The 17,017-nt window shown below is 37.3% G+C and overlaps 2 protein-coding genes across 3 annotated transcripts in view; one reads left to right on the top strand and one right to left on the bottom strand.

Annotated features, from left to right (window-relative positions):
• The window catches only part of pi4kab (phosphatidylinositol 4-kinase, catalytic, alpha b), a 31,724-nt gene extending 22,020 nt beyond the window's left edge, over positions 1-9,704 (bottom strand). For both annotated transcript variants that reach the window (XM_008418123.3, XM_008418124.3), the window contains exons 1-16: positions 9,520-9,704; positions 6,829-6,945; positions 6,106-6,199; positions 5,088-5,176; positions 4,923-4,995; positions 4,568-4,833; positions 4,306-4,372; positions 3,356-3,501; positions 3,202-3,267; positions 2,994-3,090; positions 2,720-2,911; positions 2,522-2,622; positions 2,274-2,403; positions 578-707; positions 391-486; positions 92-275 (exon numbers count right to left, since the gene is read on the bottom strand). In XM_008418123.3, coding sequence (XP_008416345.1) covers positions 92-275; positions 391-486; positions 578-707; positions 2,274-2,403; positions 2,522-2,622; positions 2,720-2,911; positions 2,994-3,090; positions 3,202-3,267; positions 3,356-3,501; positions 4,306-4,372; positions 4,568-4,833; positions 4,923-4,995; positions 5,088-5,176; positions 6,106-6,199; positions 6,829-6,945; positions 9,520-9,618 — 1,947 coding nt within the window. In that variant the 5' untranslated portion in view covers positions 9,619-9,704. The remainder of the gene's footprint in view (positions 1-91; positions 276-390; positions 487-577; positions 708-2,273; positions 2,404-2,521; positions 2,623-2,719; positions 2,912-2,993; positions 3,091-3,201; positions 3,268-3,355; positions 3,502-4,305; positions 4,373-4,567; positions 4,834-4,922; positions 4,996-5,087; positions 5,177-6,105; positions 6,200-6,828; positions 6,946-9,519) is intronic.
• Positions 9,705-10,390: 686 nt separating this feature from the next.
• Positions 10,391-14,400, top strand: snap29 (synaptosome associated protein 29). The gene is made up of 6 exons (XM_008418125.3): positions 10,391-10,496; positions 11,228-11,458; positions 12,267-12,460; positions 12,953-13,038; positions 13,121-13,225; positions 13,556-14,400. The coding sequence occupies exons 2-6, from the start codon at positions 11,228-11,230 to the stop codon at positions 13,714-13,716; spliced, it is 777 nt and encodes a 258-aa protein (XP_008416347.2). The 5' UTR covers positions 10,391-10,496; the 3' UTR covers positions 13,717-14,400.
• Positions 14,401-17,017: the final 2,617 nt, after the last annotated feature.

The following is a 17,017-nucleotide window of genomic DNA, read 5'->3' as shown; positions in this document are numbered from 1 at the left end:
CTTTTACATTAATCAATCTAAACTTTTATATTCCCTCTAATCCTAAATAGATTAAATCTGGTGTAGAGTTGTGCGATCACTTTGGACTCACATTCCCTGTGATGACCATGCAGCCCAGTTGGTCTATGATGAGCACGTCCAGCTGGGACGGAGGCTGGCAGAACTTTTGTTGAAGGATTTGCAAGATGTGCTCCATGACTTTAGGAGTGTCTCTGAGAGCGACTGCAATATGACCCAGTGCTTTGATGGTGTGCTCTGGAATTAGATGAGCATCCCTGAGAGAGGCAAAAGTTATATTTTTAAAACCATTTCTCTGAGTCACCTTCATTTGAATGCATTCTGGGTGACTAAACCAGATTTCCTAAACTTCCTGCTAGAGATGCAGCTCACTTGTCGTTCTCCTGTGAAATGTACAGACGGTTGGAGAGACTTGCTAAAAAGGCCTCGACGATCACATGGTCCATCGTCAAACCGGCTTGGAGACATCTGAGGGAGAAGAACAAACAGAGTGAACACTGACAAAAAAACCCCCTCAGAAGTTCAACTCTCAGATGTGCCTGGTGTGTTTTCATTTTACCTGCAGATGTTGTCGATGGAAATGTCTCTGAGCTGCTCGTACATGGAGGGCTGGTCTCTTTTATTTGTGAACATGTTGACGGTGGACTGACTATACTCATTCGTCACATTTATCCTAATTTCTCCTGTGCCTAAAGAAAACAACGGGTGTTAAATGTAAGAGGTAAACTATCAGTAACCACGCTGTGCAGACAGTACAGGCAAAAAAAATCTGTAACGTGAAATGCACTGAATCTGTAACTGTTCAGATCAATGGTGGATGACCATTAAAACTGTGACTGGTGCTGTATGTATGTCAATGTGTAATTAGTCAGACTAATTTGTCCTCTTCGCTTTCAGCCAAGACTTTTGTATTTCATAAACTGAACCTCTAAAGCTTTTAGTGTGTTGTTTTATGCTAAGCACAGAAATATTATACAGGACCCTCCTGACCTAAATTCTATATATATATATATATAAATAAATAAATAATTTTACTGTATTGTAGCAGCATAATCTGACCAAAAATTTAGGATTCAACTTTTACATTTTCACCAAAAGTATTGGAATCACAAAAAATCTCACTAAATAAATCTTATGGAGGAAGTTTTTAATCTATAATTATCTCTTCACAGATGATCAGTAAGCCTAGGAACTATTAGTAATCCATTACTTCCTGTTTTCCTGAGGTATAGATATGATGCAACACCAAGGCACATTTCACCTAGCCACTCTTCAGAAGAGAAAACAGTAGAAAAACAATCCCATTCAGGGAAGGTGGGTAGCTTTTAATCTTATGAAGACAGGGAATGGCAGTAACTAGACAGTTACTTACCTAAACTTGCCAGCTGTGGACATCAGAATTAAAAGTTTAAAACAACTAGAACAAGACGAGCAAGACTGTACGAGGACCCGAGTTTGTTTTTCTTCCACAAACAGTGAGAAGGATGGAGAGAGGTAAAATAAAATCCAAAACAACCTTTCTGAGACTTGCAGCAAAAAAGTGCTATCTTGGAGTTCGCCTTGTTTCCACCACAACAAACTAAAAATGTGTCTGGGAGGCCTGCCAGAAATCAACCTTTTCTGTCCTTCCATTACAATTACAAACATGGTGTTAGCTTATCACTAGTAGAGTTCAATTGGGTCTATGGTCAAATGATATTAAGGTTTTAGGCTTTTCAGGAGCAACACTCCATGTGGGCTCAGAGTAAAACACAAAATAATGTTGTAAAGAATAACAGTACAAAGGAGGGTCTGTTTCTCCCCTAAAGATCTTAGGAATCTTGTTAGAAAGACATGACATTATGAAGTCTTTGAAATACCAGGACATTTTAAACAAAAAAACTGGTGGACTGTGACAGAAAACTTAAAATGTGTTGTATTTTGATCATTTTTGCAGGATATTGATCCAAAACATAAGGTCAAATCAACACATAGCAAAAGTCATTACATTTAGGTGTTTTATTTGCTGTAGCATTTTTTACCCAAATGAATAAATGTACATTAAAGAAGAACTGAATTTCTCAAAAACTTTCAGAGTAATATTTTTGTATATACATCTTAACGCTACATTTATATTAAGGCGTATTACACATCTACACTGCCAATAATTATAAGAGTTCTGTAAATTTCCATGTCAGTTAACCAAATATTAATCCTCAAAAGTCTGAAGTAAGGAAGAAGCTGGACCTGAAACAGTCTGTGTGTACAGTGTGTACCTGTGCTGCATTGGCTATGATATTTGTAGAGCTTAGTAAGAACCGGGGAAGGAATGACCAGAAAATCCTTCAGACAAGTCGATGCAGAGTGGGCAACAACCGGAAACCTCTCACATAGACGTCCAAGACCCTGAGAGCGGACAAGACAAACCAAAGCAATGTAAATGACAAGCTCTCATCCAATGACCATTACTTTGTGTGTCATATTCCTCTTACTCTGTATGTATGTATTTTGTCTATATACAAACCTGTAAGCAACAAATGAGCAGGGGCATGTGAGCAATAACAACTTTGCTAGAAGTTTTTGACTGAAGCTTTTCTGACAGTTTGGTGCACAAATTCTCAGCTCCTGGAAAGAGAAAAAACAGCCAAAGTGGCATATCTAGAAGAAATAAAACTACCCAACTCCTCTCTAATATTGATAGAGTTCTGCTCCGATGGATTACCTTGCTCATCTTTGATGGCCCACACCATGAGATCCACACAGGCAGCATTGGCTTGGCATCGAAGCTTGAGCAAGCTCTGTTCCCCGGGCAACCCCGCCGTATCGTGAAGCACCCGCTGCAGCTCCGACAGGCTGCTGCTAAACTGCTCCAGGACAAAGTCGTGCACTTCCCGCACAAATGCAGGCTGCACGGCTGGAAATACAATATGGCAGCTTGATACAGTTGTAAATGTACCACTAAATAACTTTAGTACATAAAAAGAACAATGTGTTACCGTTCAAGTTGTACAGTGTGTCTCGCAGCATTTTGAACACACACACATACAGGGGGTCACTGAAGGTTTTGTAATAGAGGTTGATTCCATTATTAGACTTTAAAAATGAAAAAGGAAGAAAGCAATGAAGAAATTATTCCACTGATAGAAAGTGATATTTATATTTGCACTCTGCTATATTCTAAACAAATTGTTTTTATCTAATCACCTCTGTAACTTTGGTCATAGTGGTGTCCAGAGTCTTCAATAAAGAGTCGGAAACAAAGTTTTTCACCTGTAAACCAACAAGATTTGCTCAAATTTGCAGAATGGAAATCAGCAGAAGCAAATGTAAAAAATAAAAATAAAAAAAGCTACTGCACCATCCTAAGGAGCTGTTGGAGCAGTTCAAGAGGAACGTCCACCTCACTTTCGCTGGCACCCATAAAAAGAGGAGACATTGAGAAACTGGAGCTGACTGTAGTGAAATAGTAGTCAGGCTCTACCAAGCTGCTGTCTGGAACAGCAACTGTGGAAAAGAAAAATCAGAAACATAAAACGATTAGTAGAAGCAATAAGGTAAGCATTAAATAACTAATATAAAATAAGAAACAGCAGTTACTAATTTAAATGCATTTATTGAAGGCAGTTCTGTCAAACCACAGTTTTCTCTGAGTAAACATTATAAATATTTACATAAACCCCACAGCTCATAAACAAAGTCCATTGTGAAAGTATTTATACCCCTTAAATTTTTTTCAAATGTTCTAACAGAACAAAATCAAACAAGGTATTTTATTTGTATTTTATATGATAGATCAACACAAAGTAGAGGATAAGTTTCAAGTTCAGTCAGATTCATCCTAATTCACTTCAGTCTGGAGAAATAGAAGATGGCTTTATTATTTTAACAAACAAAAATCTAAATATGTCACATGGACACATGACACAGCCCCCATTTCTCTGATTTTCTTGAGGAAAAAAAAAATCAGCACAATTAAATACTTCCAAAAGTCTAGTTTGATATACGACTGACTCAGCATAAATCCAGCTGCTCTTTGAAAGCCTCCGAGGTTTATTAGAGAACAATATTTAACCAAGAAGACCAAGAAACCAGATTTAGAAAACAACAGAGTAGAGTGAAACAGGAAAGGTCATGTCAGGTCAGCAGTATTTCAGGTATTTAAAACAAAAAACTAATTAAAAATGACTAATGTGAAACGCTCATATCATGATACATTTTTCAGCCGTATTGCCCAGCCCTAGTTCAAAAGGTCTGAATAATTTTGCAGAAGGAAAGAATTCGAGACTAACTGAGATTCTTAACTTTTACCTTCAAAGCTATGTAGACTACGAGACGTGGGAGAGCAAGGTGACTGGCCTGCTGGGTCTGTGAGGGTCTGTCACAAAGCAAATTAAAAGACACTTCATAAATCAGAAAAATTTAAGTCATTTATGAATTAACCAATTCGACTTTTAACAGTAATCAAGTCACACAACATACAAGAATGCCAAAGCTGTGCAAACAAGTTAAACTTTTTGAAAACAAAGTTTTTCATGAATATCACCAACTTTCTATCACAACGCACACCAACCTGTAAAGAGGAATCCAAGCTGCCCGCTGAGCGTCTGTTCATAGTGTTGCCCTGAACCACTGACAGCAGTGCAGACGGCATGATGGAACGAAAGTCATTGAAGGATCTGCGTCGCACGCTTTCATTATCCTCCACGACCTGGCAGCTGATCTGAGGCAAATCTTTGCGGAACAACTTGGACAGCAGGGCTTCTTCTGTTTGGCTGTAGCGGCCGAAGGCTCGAGTCATGCCGAGCAGACTGGGGATAATGTACCTGCACAGGAAAACTGCAGAAAACAAAGGCGCCCTAAAGCTTTGTTTTTCAGAAACACTATCTAACAAATTGTTGTTGTTTTTGTGGAACTTGTGTATGTACCTTTGTCATGATTATCAGGGTTTTGGACTATGTCCTGAAATACCCGCATGACTTCCAGTATTGTGCTTAAGATCTGCAGAGAAGGTAACAAATAATATTTTAGCACTTGGAAAAATTTTAATCTGGAGTCAAAAATCATAAACAACCACTTCATTTTGAACTGACATCACGTCGGGACCCGGAGTCTCTCTGAGCCACATCTGATAAAATTGTTACTAGACAAAAACTGAAGTTTTCTGCAAGTGGGAGAAAATCTGAAAAGCAAGAAAGAGAAATACATAAAAATCAACAAGATTAAAAGACAGAAAGAAAATTATGAATATGATGGGTGAATATAAGTTCCCTATAGGAGACAGTTTCTAGCTGCTCAGAACACTAGCAGCCAGATATATTACATAACATATTGTACTTGCAGAAGTAATGCTTAAACAAATAACAGCAGCAACATCTGCCTTAGTGGAGAAACTTCAAGGCATCTAATCTGATCTTACATACAGTATGACATGATGGTCTAAAGAAAACTATAAATGACCACAGCACCACTGGTTTTAATGGAGTGCTAGTCCCACCTATTCCCAAACTCTGCTCTATTTTCTGTCCTTCCTCCATTCGAAACACAGAAATCTAACTAGAAGGTTATTTTCCATCCTATAGTTCTGATCACTGTTGCTTTTCAGATTAAATAAAACTTAATTCATGCCTGTAGTTAATAATTTACTCATAGTCCACTGTAGATACACTAATAAGAAGTCACTGAGTTATTTTGATTTGATTGGAAGTCTGTCATCTGCCATGATAACATTATACATAACATAATACCGTCTAAGTTAAGCTCTTTCTGAAATGTTTTCTCAGCATTTATGGCCATAACTCACTGAAATACTCACCTGCCAAAAATAGTAAACTGACTAAAATAGCTAAAGAGTACAAAATAGTTTATTTACAGGTTTAAAACGGAAGTGGGCTGCAACAAAATGATGATGCATAGGTAGAAACTGAGCCGGAGCCAGCCAGGAGTGGGTGGACTTTAACTTTAACCAGCCGTCATCAGACACATTAAGATCACTGCCTGGAAGTGTCTCCTAAAAGGAGTTCTACTTGTACTTGTAAAGCAAAAATGTTCTCTTGGCGCACTGCTGCAGCGGAGGTTGCTGTAAATCAAAGGTAAGAGGATTTCACATACCCTTTTCTTTCTTTCCCAACCCTTCTTCGATCCACTGGACCCGTGGAAGGCCTTTCAATAGGCTCAGCAAGTAGGGAACAATCATGTCTTTGTGCTGTGGGAGAAAAGCAAATCATTATACATCACAAACAAACCCACAAGGGAGTACCTTAGTTTACCAAGAAAGTTCTGACAGCTTATATTTATGAGGCAGGCTTAAAATCCGACATCCGATCTGGGATCTGTACCAGTATTTAAACAACATTAAGGTGAAAGTTAAGCTATCACCTCACAGGGTAAGGAAGAGTGTCTGAGTGTGATGAGTTTAGAGGCTTACAGGGTCAGCTGAATGTCTAATCACCTTCTTAAAGCGATTATGAGAATAAGCTTATAAAAGTGATATCCATAATGAGGAGTCTTGTGAGAGAGTAGAAGCCAGAAGTTGACTGATAGTTGTTAAACGTTAAAGTGAATGTATTTTTTTTAAAACAGAAAAACTGAAAACAACAGAAAATATAAAGCATTATTTGTTTGTTTTAGATCACCAGTTGTGCTATTTGGAATTTACCATGCTAAAAAGTACCGACATTTTTTGTACTTTAAATGTCTTCACGATAAAATTAATATCTCTTTATGGCTGAAAGGAGTGAAACATGCTGCTTATGGACCTAATGGTTTAAATATAAGTAAGACCTGAACATAAAATGAAACTACTCTGTTAAGGCAACACTAGCCAACACCTACCTGTAGGCCAGACTCCACCAGAAACACAGCAAGCGCAATAACTGCATCTCTGCGCCGCACATCTAAAGTGAACACACCACGCACTTCTACTGGACACATACATTGCAGCTTCTGGACCTAAAAGAGAACAACAAATTAATTTAAATTTAAAACATACACCACCTGATCACAGACAGCTATACAAGAGAACTAGGAAAGTTGGAAAGTCCAGAAGTTTTATAATATGTTTTGTCATTTGTGATAAAGAAAGAAAGAAAGAAAGAAAAAAAGGAGGCAGGAATATAAGAACTTGAGCGACCATGATTGTGGATCATTTTTAAAAATTGAAGAACAGAAGTAGAGAGTAGATACTGAGAATATCTTGAACAGCAAGTATCAAATATTTTCCAGGCACATAGTGCCATTTTAGAGCAAAATCAAGTAACTCTGTTACCTTCAGTTGTTATAGAAATGTTGTGTATGTCAAACATGACTTAAAAGAAATTTCACTTGGAATTTGACGCTTGGAAATTGCCATCTGTCTCTTTAAGAACGCCTATTCTGTCCAACGCTGTGCCTTCCGCACATCCTCACAAAAATGCTCCTCCACGATGCCATTTGCAACCATTCTTAGAGCAATAGACTTAGAGCAGTTCTCTTGTATGAGTTATGAAGACATGCAGTTCCACTGCTAATTGCTGCTGCCACTAGTCTGGAGGAGCTGAGTGGGAAATGTGTGGGGGTGGGATCTTCTGAGCCTGAAACTCAGCTGGAAATAGGTGGCGCTTTGTATGAGAAAATGCTTAGGCACCCTGAATGGCTGCCGCAGGCAATTCAAGGATTTCTTAAACAGGCATGAAAGAATCAAAGAAACACTCCAGGTATGTTTTTAATAAAAAAAATAGCATTGTAACATGATGTAATGCTCAAAAAAGTAAATTTTACATAATATCTGCCCTTTAAATGTGCAGAAGAGGACTTCAAACAGAGCTCTATTATTAAAACAAGATCTTGATGAAAATCCAAAATCCACACTTCTGGTTAAGATACTGCATGAGCTACTCAAAAGAATGCTAGGGTGGAGTATTTAATAACCAAACAAAAATATAAGATTATGAATGTTCTTTTGTATAGTGATACTAAAATTGATGTCAAACCTAATAATTTATAATCAAACCATACATCTTACACAGAGAACAGTTATTACCGTCATTTTTTTCCCCTCTAAAGTTGCAGTGTTTGATTAAAATTCCTATTTTTCAGTGATTGCATTATACTTTGTCAATATTAGAAACTGATCAATTAACTGCAAGAAAACTTTCATATCTTGTGCTTTCTAAGAACACACAATCTAAACGGGTTTACTATCTGTAGCCTTATCCGTCTACCATATCAGCTTAAATAGATATCCACTCTAAAGTTTACAAACATTCATCATCTGAATCACTTGAGCTTTTAGAAATACATTTAAATTTTTATTTTCTAGGATGGAATAGTTATACAAGACACAACTTCTAAGAATTGTGAAAACGATAATTGGATGCTCAAGTTTAACAGCTTAGACGTAATAAAGGCTCAAACACACACCTTTGATTAATATTTGAATAAACCTTTTGCTAGTTAAAGGGAAACCACATGCTTTGACCAACATGCTTCTGGAATAATCCTGGCAGGATATTTACACACAACTCTTGGTAGAAAGAAGCTCTTACTATAAAATAGACAACTGAACTTTGTAGTCCACAGGGACAAGCAAATTTATTTCTGTGGGAAACATTTTATGACTAGATGAGAAAAAGATTAAGCTATTTGGCCAGAATAACAAGAGGGATGCTTGGAACAGCCATGCTGAGGCTTCTAAAGCTAGGTCCAGATAACATTAAGCGAACAGGATGCCTCTGACTTTGTAGAATATACTTAAATATTGTGGGATACAAGAAATCAAAATATCTAATCGTGGTCACTGATAAAAAAGAGTGGTCAAATATCCAGTCAAAATTGATAGAGGTCTGTGTGTGTGTGTGTGTGTGTGTGTGTGTGTGTGTGTGTGTGTGTGTGTGTCAGCCTATTTGTATTCTGGTCAAAATCTCCAACTAAATTTTAGCCTGGGCATCTTATGTTCGTTCTGAAAATTAACTTTCAGTCTGCAATGTGAAAACTTATTTAATTTAGTATGACATCGATGCCCATGGCAAAATGCAAACGTGTCACTGGAACTCGAAGTTGAATAATAAAATAATTTAACTGCCAACGTATGGACTCCTGGCTCAACATGTTGGACTTATTTCACAACATGAAAGAAAAAATCATTAATAAACGTCGATATTTGATCTCCTCTAAAGAACAGGTCAGTAATTCTACAAGAAGTGCGCTTTCGTCAATGATCTGTAAACCTGTTTGACTGCAGCATTCATCCAGTCGGACTGCTCTGCCAGTGTGATGCAGTAAATAACCGCTCACCAGCACCGACAGTATTTCTATCTACATCCCACCCCCTTTCTCAAACGTTACATAAAAATACAGACAAGAAAACCCCGCAATAGTTACTCCTAATCACCTACGCTCACAGAACCGTCAAACATTAGCTCTGCTGACAGGTCTGTGGTCAATATAATAAGACACCGCCTGCGGAAGCGAAGCGAAACCCTGAACACCAGCGCTGATCATTCTGACCAACTCGACTGACTAACGTTCGTTTTTCTTTTTTCTCACCTTTTCCAAAGAGGCAGGTCTGTGGGCAGCGAGTGAGCGGGCCAGAGACAGCACTGTGTTGAAATAAAAACCTCTCGAACTGCCTCCCACCAAAGCCATGTTTACGTCTCTACATGAAGCCTGCGGAATGAATTCACCACTGCGAGGAGTCCGCCGAGCAGCGGCTACTAGCGCTGGGGAAGCCGCAGTACGGTAGCTCAGCGCGGACAAACCCAGCAGCGCGTGCCAGGTGTTTAATGATTTGTGATTATTTTTGTGCAAATTACGCAAGAGAAATAAACATAGAAAAACAATAAGGAAGGTAATGTAAAAAAAATAATAAAAATACAATTTCCATCCATCCATCCATCCATTTTCTTACACCCTTGCCCCTTAGAGGGGTCGGGAGGGTTGTTGGTGCCTATCTCCAGCTAACGTTTCTGGATCAACCTCTCTGGCTGCAATGAGCGCTCCCGAGACAGGGGGAACATATTTTGTCAGGATTATTTACGGTACAGCTACTGTGTATTTACAGTAAACTTCTGGCGTCTATAGCTGGGGGGGGGGGGGCGTTCAGAAGACGGCAGGGGGCGGGCGGAAATTTTTACAAAAGGGTGAGCTGGGATTCCTTTGGGGGGCGTTTGGTCGAAGGTAAACTTTACATAATAACATGATAAAACCAATAAAGACATTGAATATAATTGGTAGCTACATGCATAGAAGATGAAAACTGTAAATAGATTTTATTGAATATTCTGTACTGAAACAGTAACGTACCAGAACATGTCCATTTTCATTTTTCCAGCTATATACATCTTATTTGTAATTACTTCACACAAGCTTTAATTTGAGGAAAGGCTTGTTCCAGTCTGTCTGCGTTTTTGTCACGCAGTAGTAGCCCTTACGATATGACGCAGCTACGTCAGCAAATGTGACAGGAAGTGCAAACCGTCAGCTGAGCGAGTGACAACAACGTCTGGGGCATCGATACGGAAAAGGTTTATCTATTATCTTGGTCTTTATTGTCATTTTTGAAATATCATTTAGATTGAATCGAACATGAAAGTAGGAAAAACTTTATATTTACGCTCCTGAGCTATAGTTTATTTACTACCGGGTGTGGCCATGGGTCATATCTGATTGGCTGCTTAGCCGTCTTTCTACAAAAGCTATCCCTTGAAAACACTAACAGCTGGAAAGCTTGTCTTTATAGGTTTTAGACAAGGTGTAGACGTGACGTCTACGTGTCTTTGTCACGTAGACGTCACGTTGGTTCTGTGGAGGTTCGTTAAAGCTAATGACTTATCTTAAAAACAAATCTTAAGATTAGCATGGTAACTTTTCATAATTAATAATAAGCTTTGCAATTATAGGTAACAGAGTGCGTTATGTAATAGTTACAGTGTTACTTACTGAGCTATCAACTATGTTACAAACTCTTTTCCAGAGTAAATTACATTATTGATGAATGGATGTTTGTGTTAAACAATAATTAGTAAAATTAACTGAATGTGAAGTTGTCATGTAGTTCATGTCCAGACTGATTGCTTCATTTGTTACGTCAGCATTTTGTTTTAGTTTCATACAATGCCCTTAACTTCACTCAGGAGTTTTACATAACAAAAACATACCAAGGGTAAAAGCTCATTATTGACTAAAGCTTATCCTGCTTTCACACTAAAAGCTTTAGATAACACCATTTAGTCAAAACACTGTGTTTCCCTCACAGATGGCTTACCCTACATCCCACAACCCATTTGCTGATGACGACGAGGAAGATTTTAAGCCCAAAAGGAGTGGCTTTGAAGATGAAAGTGACAGTGGGATGACGGATGCGGAGAGGAGGCAGAAGAACCTTCAGCAGGAAGTGATGCGCACTGCACAGTCTGCTGTGGACAGCTCTTGCCGTTCGCTGAGCCTCATCTATGAATCCGAGAAGATTGGTGTGGACACTGCAGAGGTACAGCCAGATGTCTACAGCAGCACCCTTCATTGCTATGAAAGTCATGTTCACTAGAGCTGAAAGAAAAGGACAAAAAAAACTCATATCACTACTTAGTTTTTTTCTTCCTAATGGAGCTGTTTTGATTATTATCCCAATACACTTTTAAATTAAAAGACTTGTTTCTAAGATAGTGTTTGTTTCAAAACAAACTTAAGGAACACATTCAAATTAATGATAAAACATTAGTTATACCTAATGACTTATTTTCAAAAAATTTGATGAATTAAATACAGATGAATTGAAGGAATTTATGGATTTATAGTGGCATTTTATTATGACTTTATTGGTGTAAAATACATTTTTCTGTTTAAAAGTAAGATATCTTTTATTACAATCAAACTGTAATGGAAATCAAACTCATGCTTCTATTTATAATCTATTCTCCATCTTGTAAAACCTCTGAAATAATGTTCTACCTGTCAGGCCACATGTATTGACTGATTTATTGAGTTTTAAAGCCTATATCATTATTATTGAAATTTTTTGACCCTCAATAAATTATAGAATTTTTTGTATTACTCAGCCTTAATGGTAACACTAGGTTTTTAAGGATTCGTGTGAAATGTTCTCTTTCTCAGATCCAATGATGCCATAGTAAATAATTTTTAAAACAAAAGTTTAACAATTATCCAGAAAGCCAAACCTGTGCACACAATTCTTGCTGTTAAAATAATTAAAGATATGTGATAAACAGTCATTGCATGCAGTAATTTTGTATTCCTCATCTTTACATACTTTGTTTGTTTGGCATTTGTTTCTGTAGGAGTTGGTGCGACAGGGTGAGGTCATTAAGCGGGCGGATAAGATGTTAGACAACATGGACGAAGACCTGAAAACCAGTCAGAGGCATATCACCAGTATCAAGAGTGTGTGGGGAGGACTTGTCAACTACTTTAAGGGCAAACCAGAAACAAAGCCTGCACCTGAAGAGCCAAAGGCCTATCAGGCAAATGAAAGGTAAGTTTCTCTTCCTCCTCTCCCATATCAGTTTCTTATCGTCACTTCCCTGTTTGTTGTAGACCAGATTAGTGTGTGTTTATCAGCTCTTGAAGCTTTTGTTAAGCAAGAAGTTACTGGTATGTTTTCAAGGAAATTGAATATTTTCTGTTGGCTTGAATTAAATCCAAATCATACCATATTGCTGTAACATGATTTGGAAAATGCTAATTTTGTGATTTTAAGTTGAAATTTCAACCAAAATATGTAAACATAAAAATAAAAAACGGAGGAGAAAAACATTACAAATTGCACATTAATCATATTTAGATGAAAAATTCATAATTTATTTGATTGTGAAGTATTTTTATGACTCTTTGACAAAGACACTGACACAACATATTATTTAGATGCACAGCTTGAAATTTGGTCAGAACAGATAAAGTCCATTCACGTGGGATTATATATTGTTTTTCACTGATTGGCTGAACAGTGCCTCCCTAACTGTCTCAGACTACAGACTGCCATGTCCGGTAGCAGAGAACATGAGGATAAGTACCAGGCCAGCCATCCCAATCTAAGAAAGTTGGATACAGGAGGTGAGAGCTGGCACAAGAAAGATCTCAGCTTGATATTATCATCATCAGCTGGCTGAAACCATTTCTAATTCTTGTGTTTCAGGTTTTGGAGCTGCTGCATCGATGGATGACGGCTCTTCCAGACAGAACGGATACCCTCAGAACAGATACCTGAGGGACGCTCACCACACGCTTGACAGCAATTTAGGTAACAAAAATCCGTCCATTGTAATTATTATAATTAAATTACTAGTTTTATAGTATTTAGTAATTCTAAAAGGCACTCTTTAAGTCATTATGTTATCTTTGTCAACCCTGAATTCTTTTTAATACAGCTTTTGTAAATGTTAAAACGTGTTTATTTTGCTTTTAGTTTTAAACGTGTAATCATAAAATATATCTTTCTATACAATGTATACAATTCTCGTTTAGAAAAAATTAAGAGATCCATATGAGATAAAGATTTTGAGTTTAAATAGCTCTTCTAATACTTGGTTAACGTAAGAATAATGTCTAATTTTCTCTGTGAATGACTTAGATGAGATGTCCAGTGGCTTGGCAAGACTGAAGAACCTCGGACTCGGTCTTCAGGCGGAGATTGAAGACCAGGACGACTCCATCGGATCCCTGCTTACCAAAGTGGATAAAATGGATTCTAAGATCATCAACACCAACCAGCAGCTCAAAAACCTTAAATAGGACTTACTAATTCAACATTAGATACAAACTGGCAGTGGGTCGTCCTCACTAGTGACTCATCCTCCTGGTCTTTGTCCAATAAAGAATAGTCTGTTTCATTTTTGTCTTATTTTTAGTTTATCTTCCACTAGAAAATAACTGTGATTTCCTGTTTCTTTGTCAGGAATTGAAATGTGCTTTTCACATATGCTCTGTTTTTTTCCCCTGTCAAGTCTCACTGCATTTCTGTCTTAATGTTTCATGAAGTGTTTTTACTTCTTTTTGCCCAGTCACCAAAGATGTGTATTGGAATGTTTCCTAATTTGCATTTCAAGCAAACTGATTTGAAAGATGGAGATCATTTTAAGATGTAGGTTCTCAAAATGTGTTCTTTATCTGTTTTTATGTGTTTTATGTATTTTTTTAGCTAGCTTAAATGTATAAACAAAACACAAGCAAGCAGAACGTTTAGCTGAAGTCACATTTGCCTTACATGTGGTAGAAATGTAAAGTCTTTTATTCCATGTCAGGATTATGGATCAACCGGTGCTGCTTCCCACAAAATAGTTTGCATGAATTTTTTTCTTATTTGATTTACACTGATTCAGTCCTGCACAATTATTGTAAAGCATAAATAGTATCAAAAAGCTATTATATGTTGTAAAAAAATCAGAAATGAAGAAATAAACCCATTATCAAAATATCTCCAATGTATTTTATTTCCAAGTTAGAAACATGATTGTTTTATAAAATGATTGTTTCACAAAATTATTTTATAAATCTGTTGATTTGTTACTTGAAGAGTTTTTAATGTTGCTAAGCAATGTGTAATTTTTGCCACATATGTCATGCATTTTAATTAAAATTATATATATAATGAAGAATATTCTTTTGTGTCTTTCTGAAGTTTAAATTTTGTGCAATATCAACATTGCAACAAGATGGCGCCACAGCTTGATCAGCTGCTAAAGTTGAATAAATCTAAAAGGATGTATTTTGTGTTAGAACTGCATAAGAAAACATTTGTTATTCTTTAATTACTAAGAGAACATTTTAGCTACCTCTGTTATTCAACTATTTCACTTCTGGTGTGTGTGCCACCTGTGCTGCTGTGAATAGATCATCTCCCAATGTTAGGCTATCCATTCATTATCATTCCTTGGTGTTGGACCAGCTGCTCCCACGGGCACAACAAGCATTCATCAGCATGACTTACTAATTACAGTATCGGCCATACTAAAGGAAGAAGACATTTTGGTGATGCCTTAAGCAAAACTCGTTTTGAAGCATAAGTGATGAAGAAGTGAACAGAAGCTGTCATTTAACTATGGGAAACATTTTTATATTCCTATGTATTTTATGCATTACGTTATTTTGTATCATTGTATTTTCTCAGGTGTAATGGCTCAGTTTAGATTTTCATGCTTATATTGAGCTGATTTCTATGAGTTTTTGATCACACCATGGTTCTGAATCTACACTTGTGCAAGTGTAAAATATTACAATTCTGCCAAAACAGAACTCAGTAAAAATGGTTCATGGAGGGACACAACATCTTAGGACACTCATCCAAAATGCTCCTGCAAGAGTTTTAACCAACACCAGAAAAACAGGCCACATTAGCACACTCCGTAATTCACTGTATTTAGTTCATTAGTGACCTGTTAACCCAGTGTTGTTTGATTCAAAACTATACTCGTTTTATTGTTGTCAACATGAACATGTTTACGAGGGAAACCTAAGCTCAAGGTGGAAGCAGAGATCTTTTGACTCCTAATAGACAGAAGTTACCTCTTTCCCTTCACAACACACATGTGGACTACAGGAACGCTTTGAACAGCTGGCGGGTCAAAAGCAAACAGTGGCCGTGTTGTGACAAAAGCAGCCAGTGTTGGAATGCCTCGCTTTTCAGGAACTGTAATCCCAGAACACACGGCTGTCGGACCCCATCAGGCACAGAGCCAGGGACGGGCCTACCTGCCCCTTGCTAAGCAGGAGCAATGCAGCATGGGGAATGGACTGTCAGACTGACGGCTCTCTACCTCCATCACTGCAGAGAGAAAATAAAGGGTTGTGATGACAAAGGGAGGTCTGATAGAGAGGTAGAGGAAGATTGAGGGAGGAGAGCAAAGACAGCAGGAAGACAGGTAGAGGAGGCAAACCACCTTTAAGAGTGACACAGAAAGCTTTCTAATAAAGACATTTTTAAACATATTTGTAATAGCGGATTTGAGATTTTATCTCACGATCACAAAATCATTTTATATTCCTAAAGTGGCTATAACTGACACAATGTTCTAATCAGAACTAATTGTACAAAATTAGATCAACTGTTTGAAATGTTTTATAACATAAAGGCATTTTTTTATTAAGTGGGTTATGCGAAGTAGCTATCAGTAGTCAGTACCTTACCAGCCACAAGCTGATTTTTTTTTAGTTTAAATAAATGTGTAAAGTCTCTAAAACAGCTGTAATACATATTTGCAGTTTGTTTGAAGCTGAGTCATGTCAAAGCAAGATGGATGTGAAAAAACCCCTATAAAAATAGTTAAATCATTTTTGTGATTTATATCACAGAACGCTACAAATTATGCAGCATTCTGCCTATTTTAAATGATCTGTGAATATCTACCTCACATAAATTCAGCTCTAACTGTATTTGTAAAAATCTCTATCAAGTCTCTTTTTGTGTGAATGGAAGGCATATTCACTGAGCAGATTTTTTTTTGTTTTTTTTTAATCCAAAATATCTAGCATAGAATGGGCGAGGTCTAGATGCAAATCACAACATTTTGGATAGACAAAATGTTATACTTTCTGAAGTGAAGATACATGATGAATGAACATGTAAAACCTTCATTTGTGGAGTATTCACATCACCTGGCATACAGAAATAACAGACTAGCAGTCAATTCCTGTGTTAGAAACAACTGCAGAAATGTCATATAAACTTTGACTTCTTGTCCAAAAGCTTTGTGATTGTGTTTAAATTTGGTTTCTAAAGTCTCATGACTGATCTGACACTCTGAAGGAGCTTCTCTGATACGTTTGCGCTCACTTGTCGTTTAACAGTGCTTTTTTCACACAACAACTATTGACATTGAAAAGGAGCAGTACCTTCACAACCATGGTGTGGATTCTCACTATTCATCTTCAAACAACAGGGAGGCAACTTTTTCTTTTAAATGCTTTCTGTTTTGTTTAAAGATAACCAAAGCAAAACCAAGCAGTAGATGTACTGACACATGACTCAAGCTGTCGGGTGCCTCAGCGTTTTATCTGTCCACACATTACCTTCATGCACTGACGTCTCACGAACAAA

This window comes from Poecilia reticulata, chromosome 9 (assembly GCF_904066995.2).
Source record: "Poecilia reticulata chromosome 9, P_reticulata-male-v2, whole genome shotgun sequence".
Classification (NCBI taxonomy): domain Eukaryota; kingdom Metazoa; phylum Chordata; class Actinopteri; order Cyprinodontiformes; family Poeciliidae; genus Poecilia; species Poecilia reticulata.
This window is presented reverse-complemented; position numbering and strand designations above follow the sequence as displayed.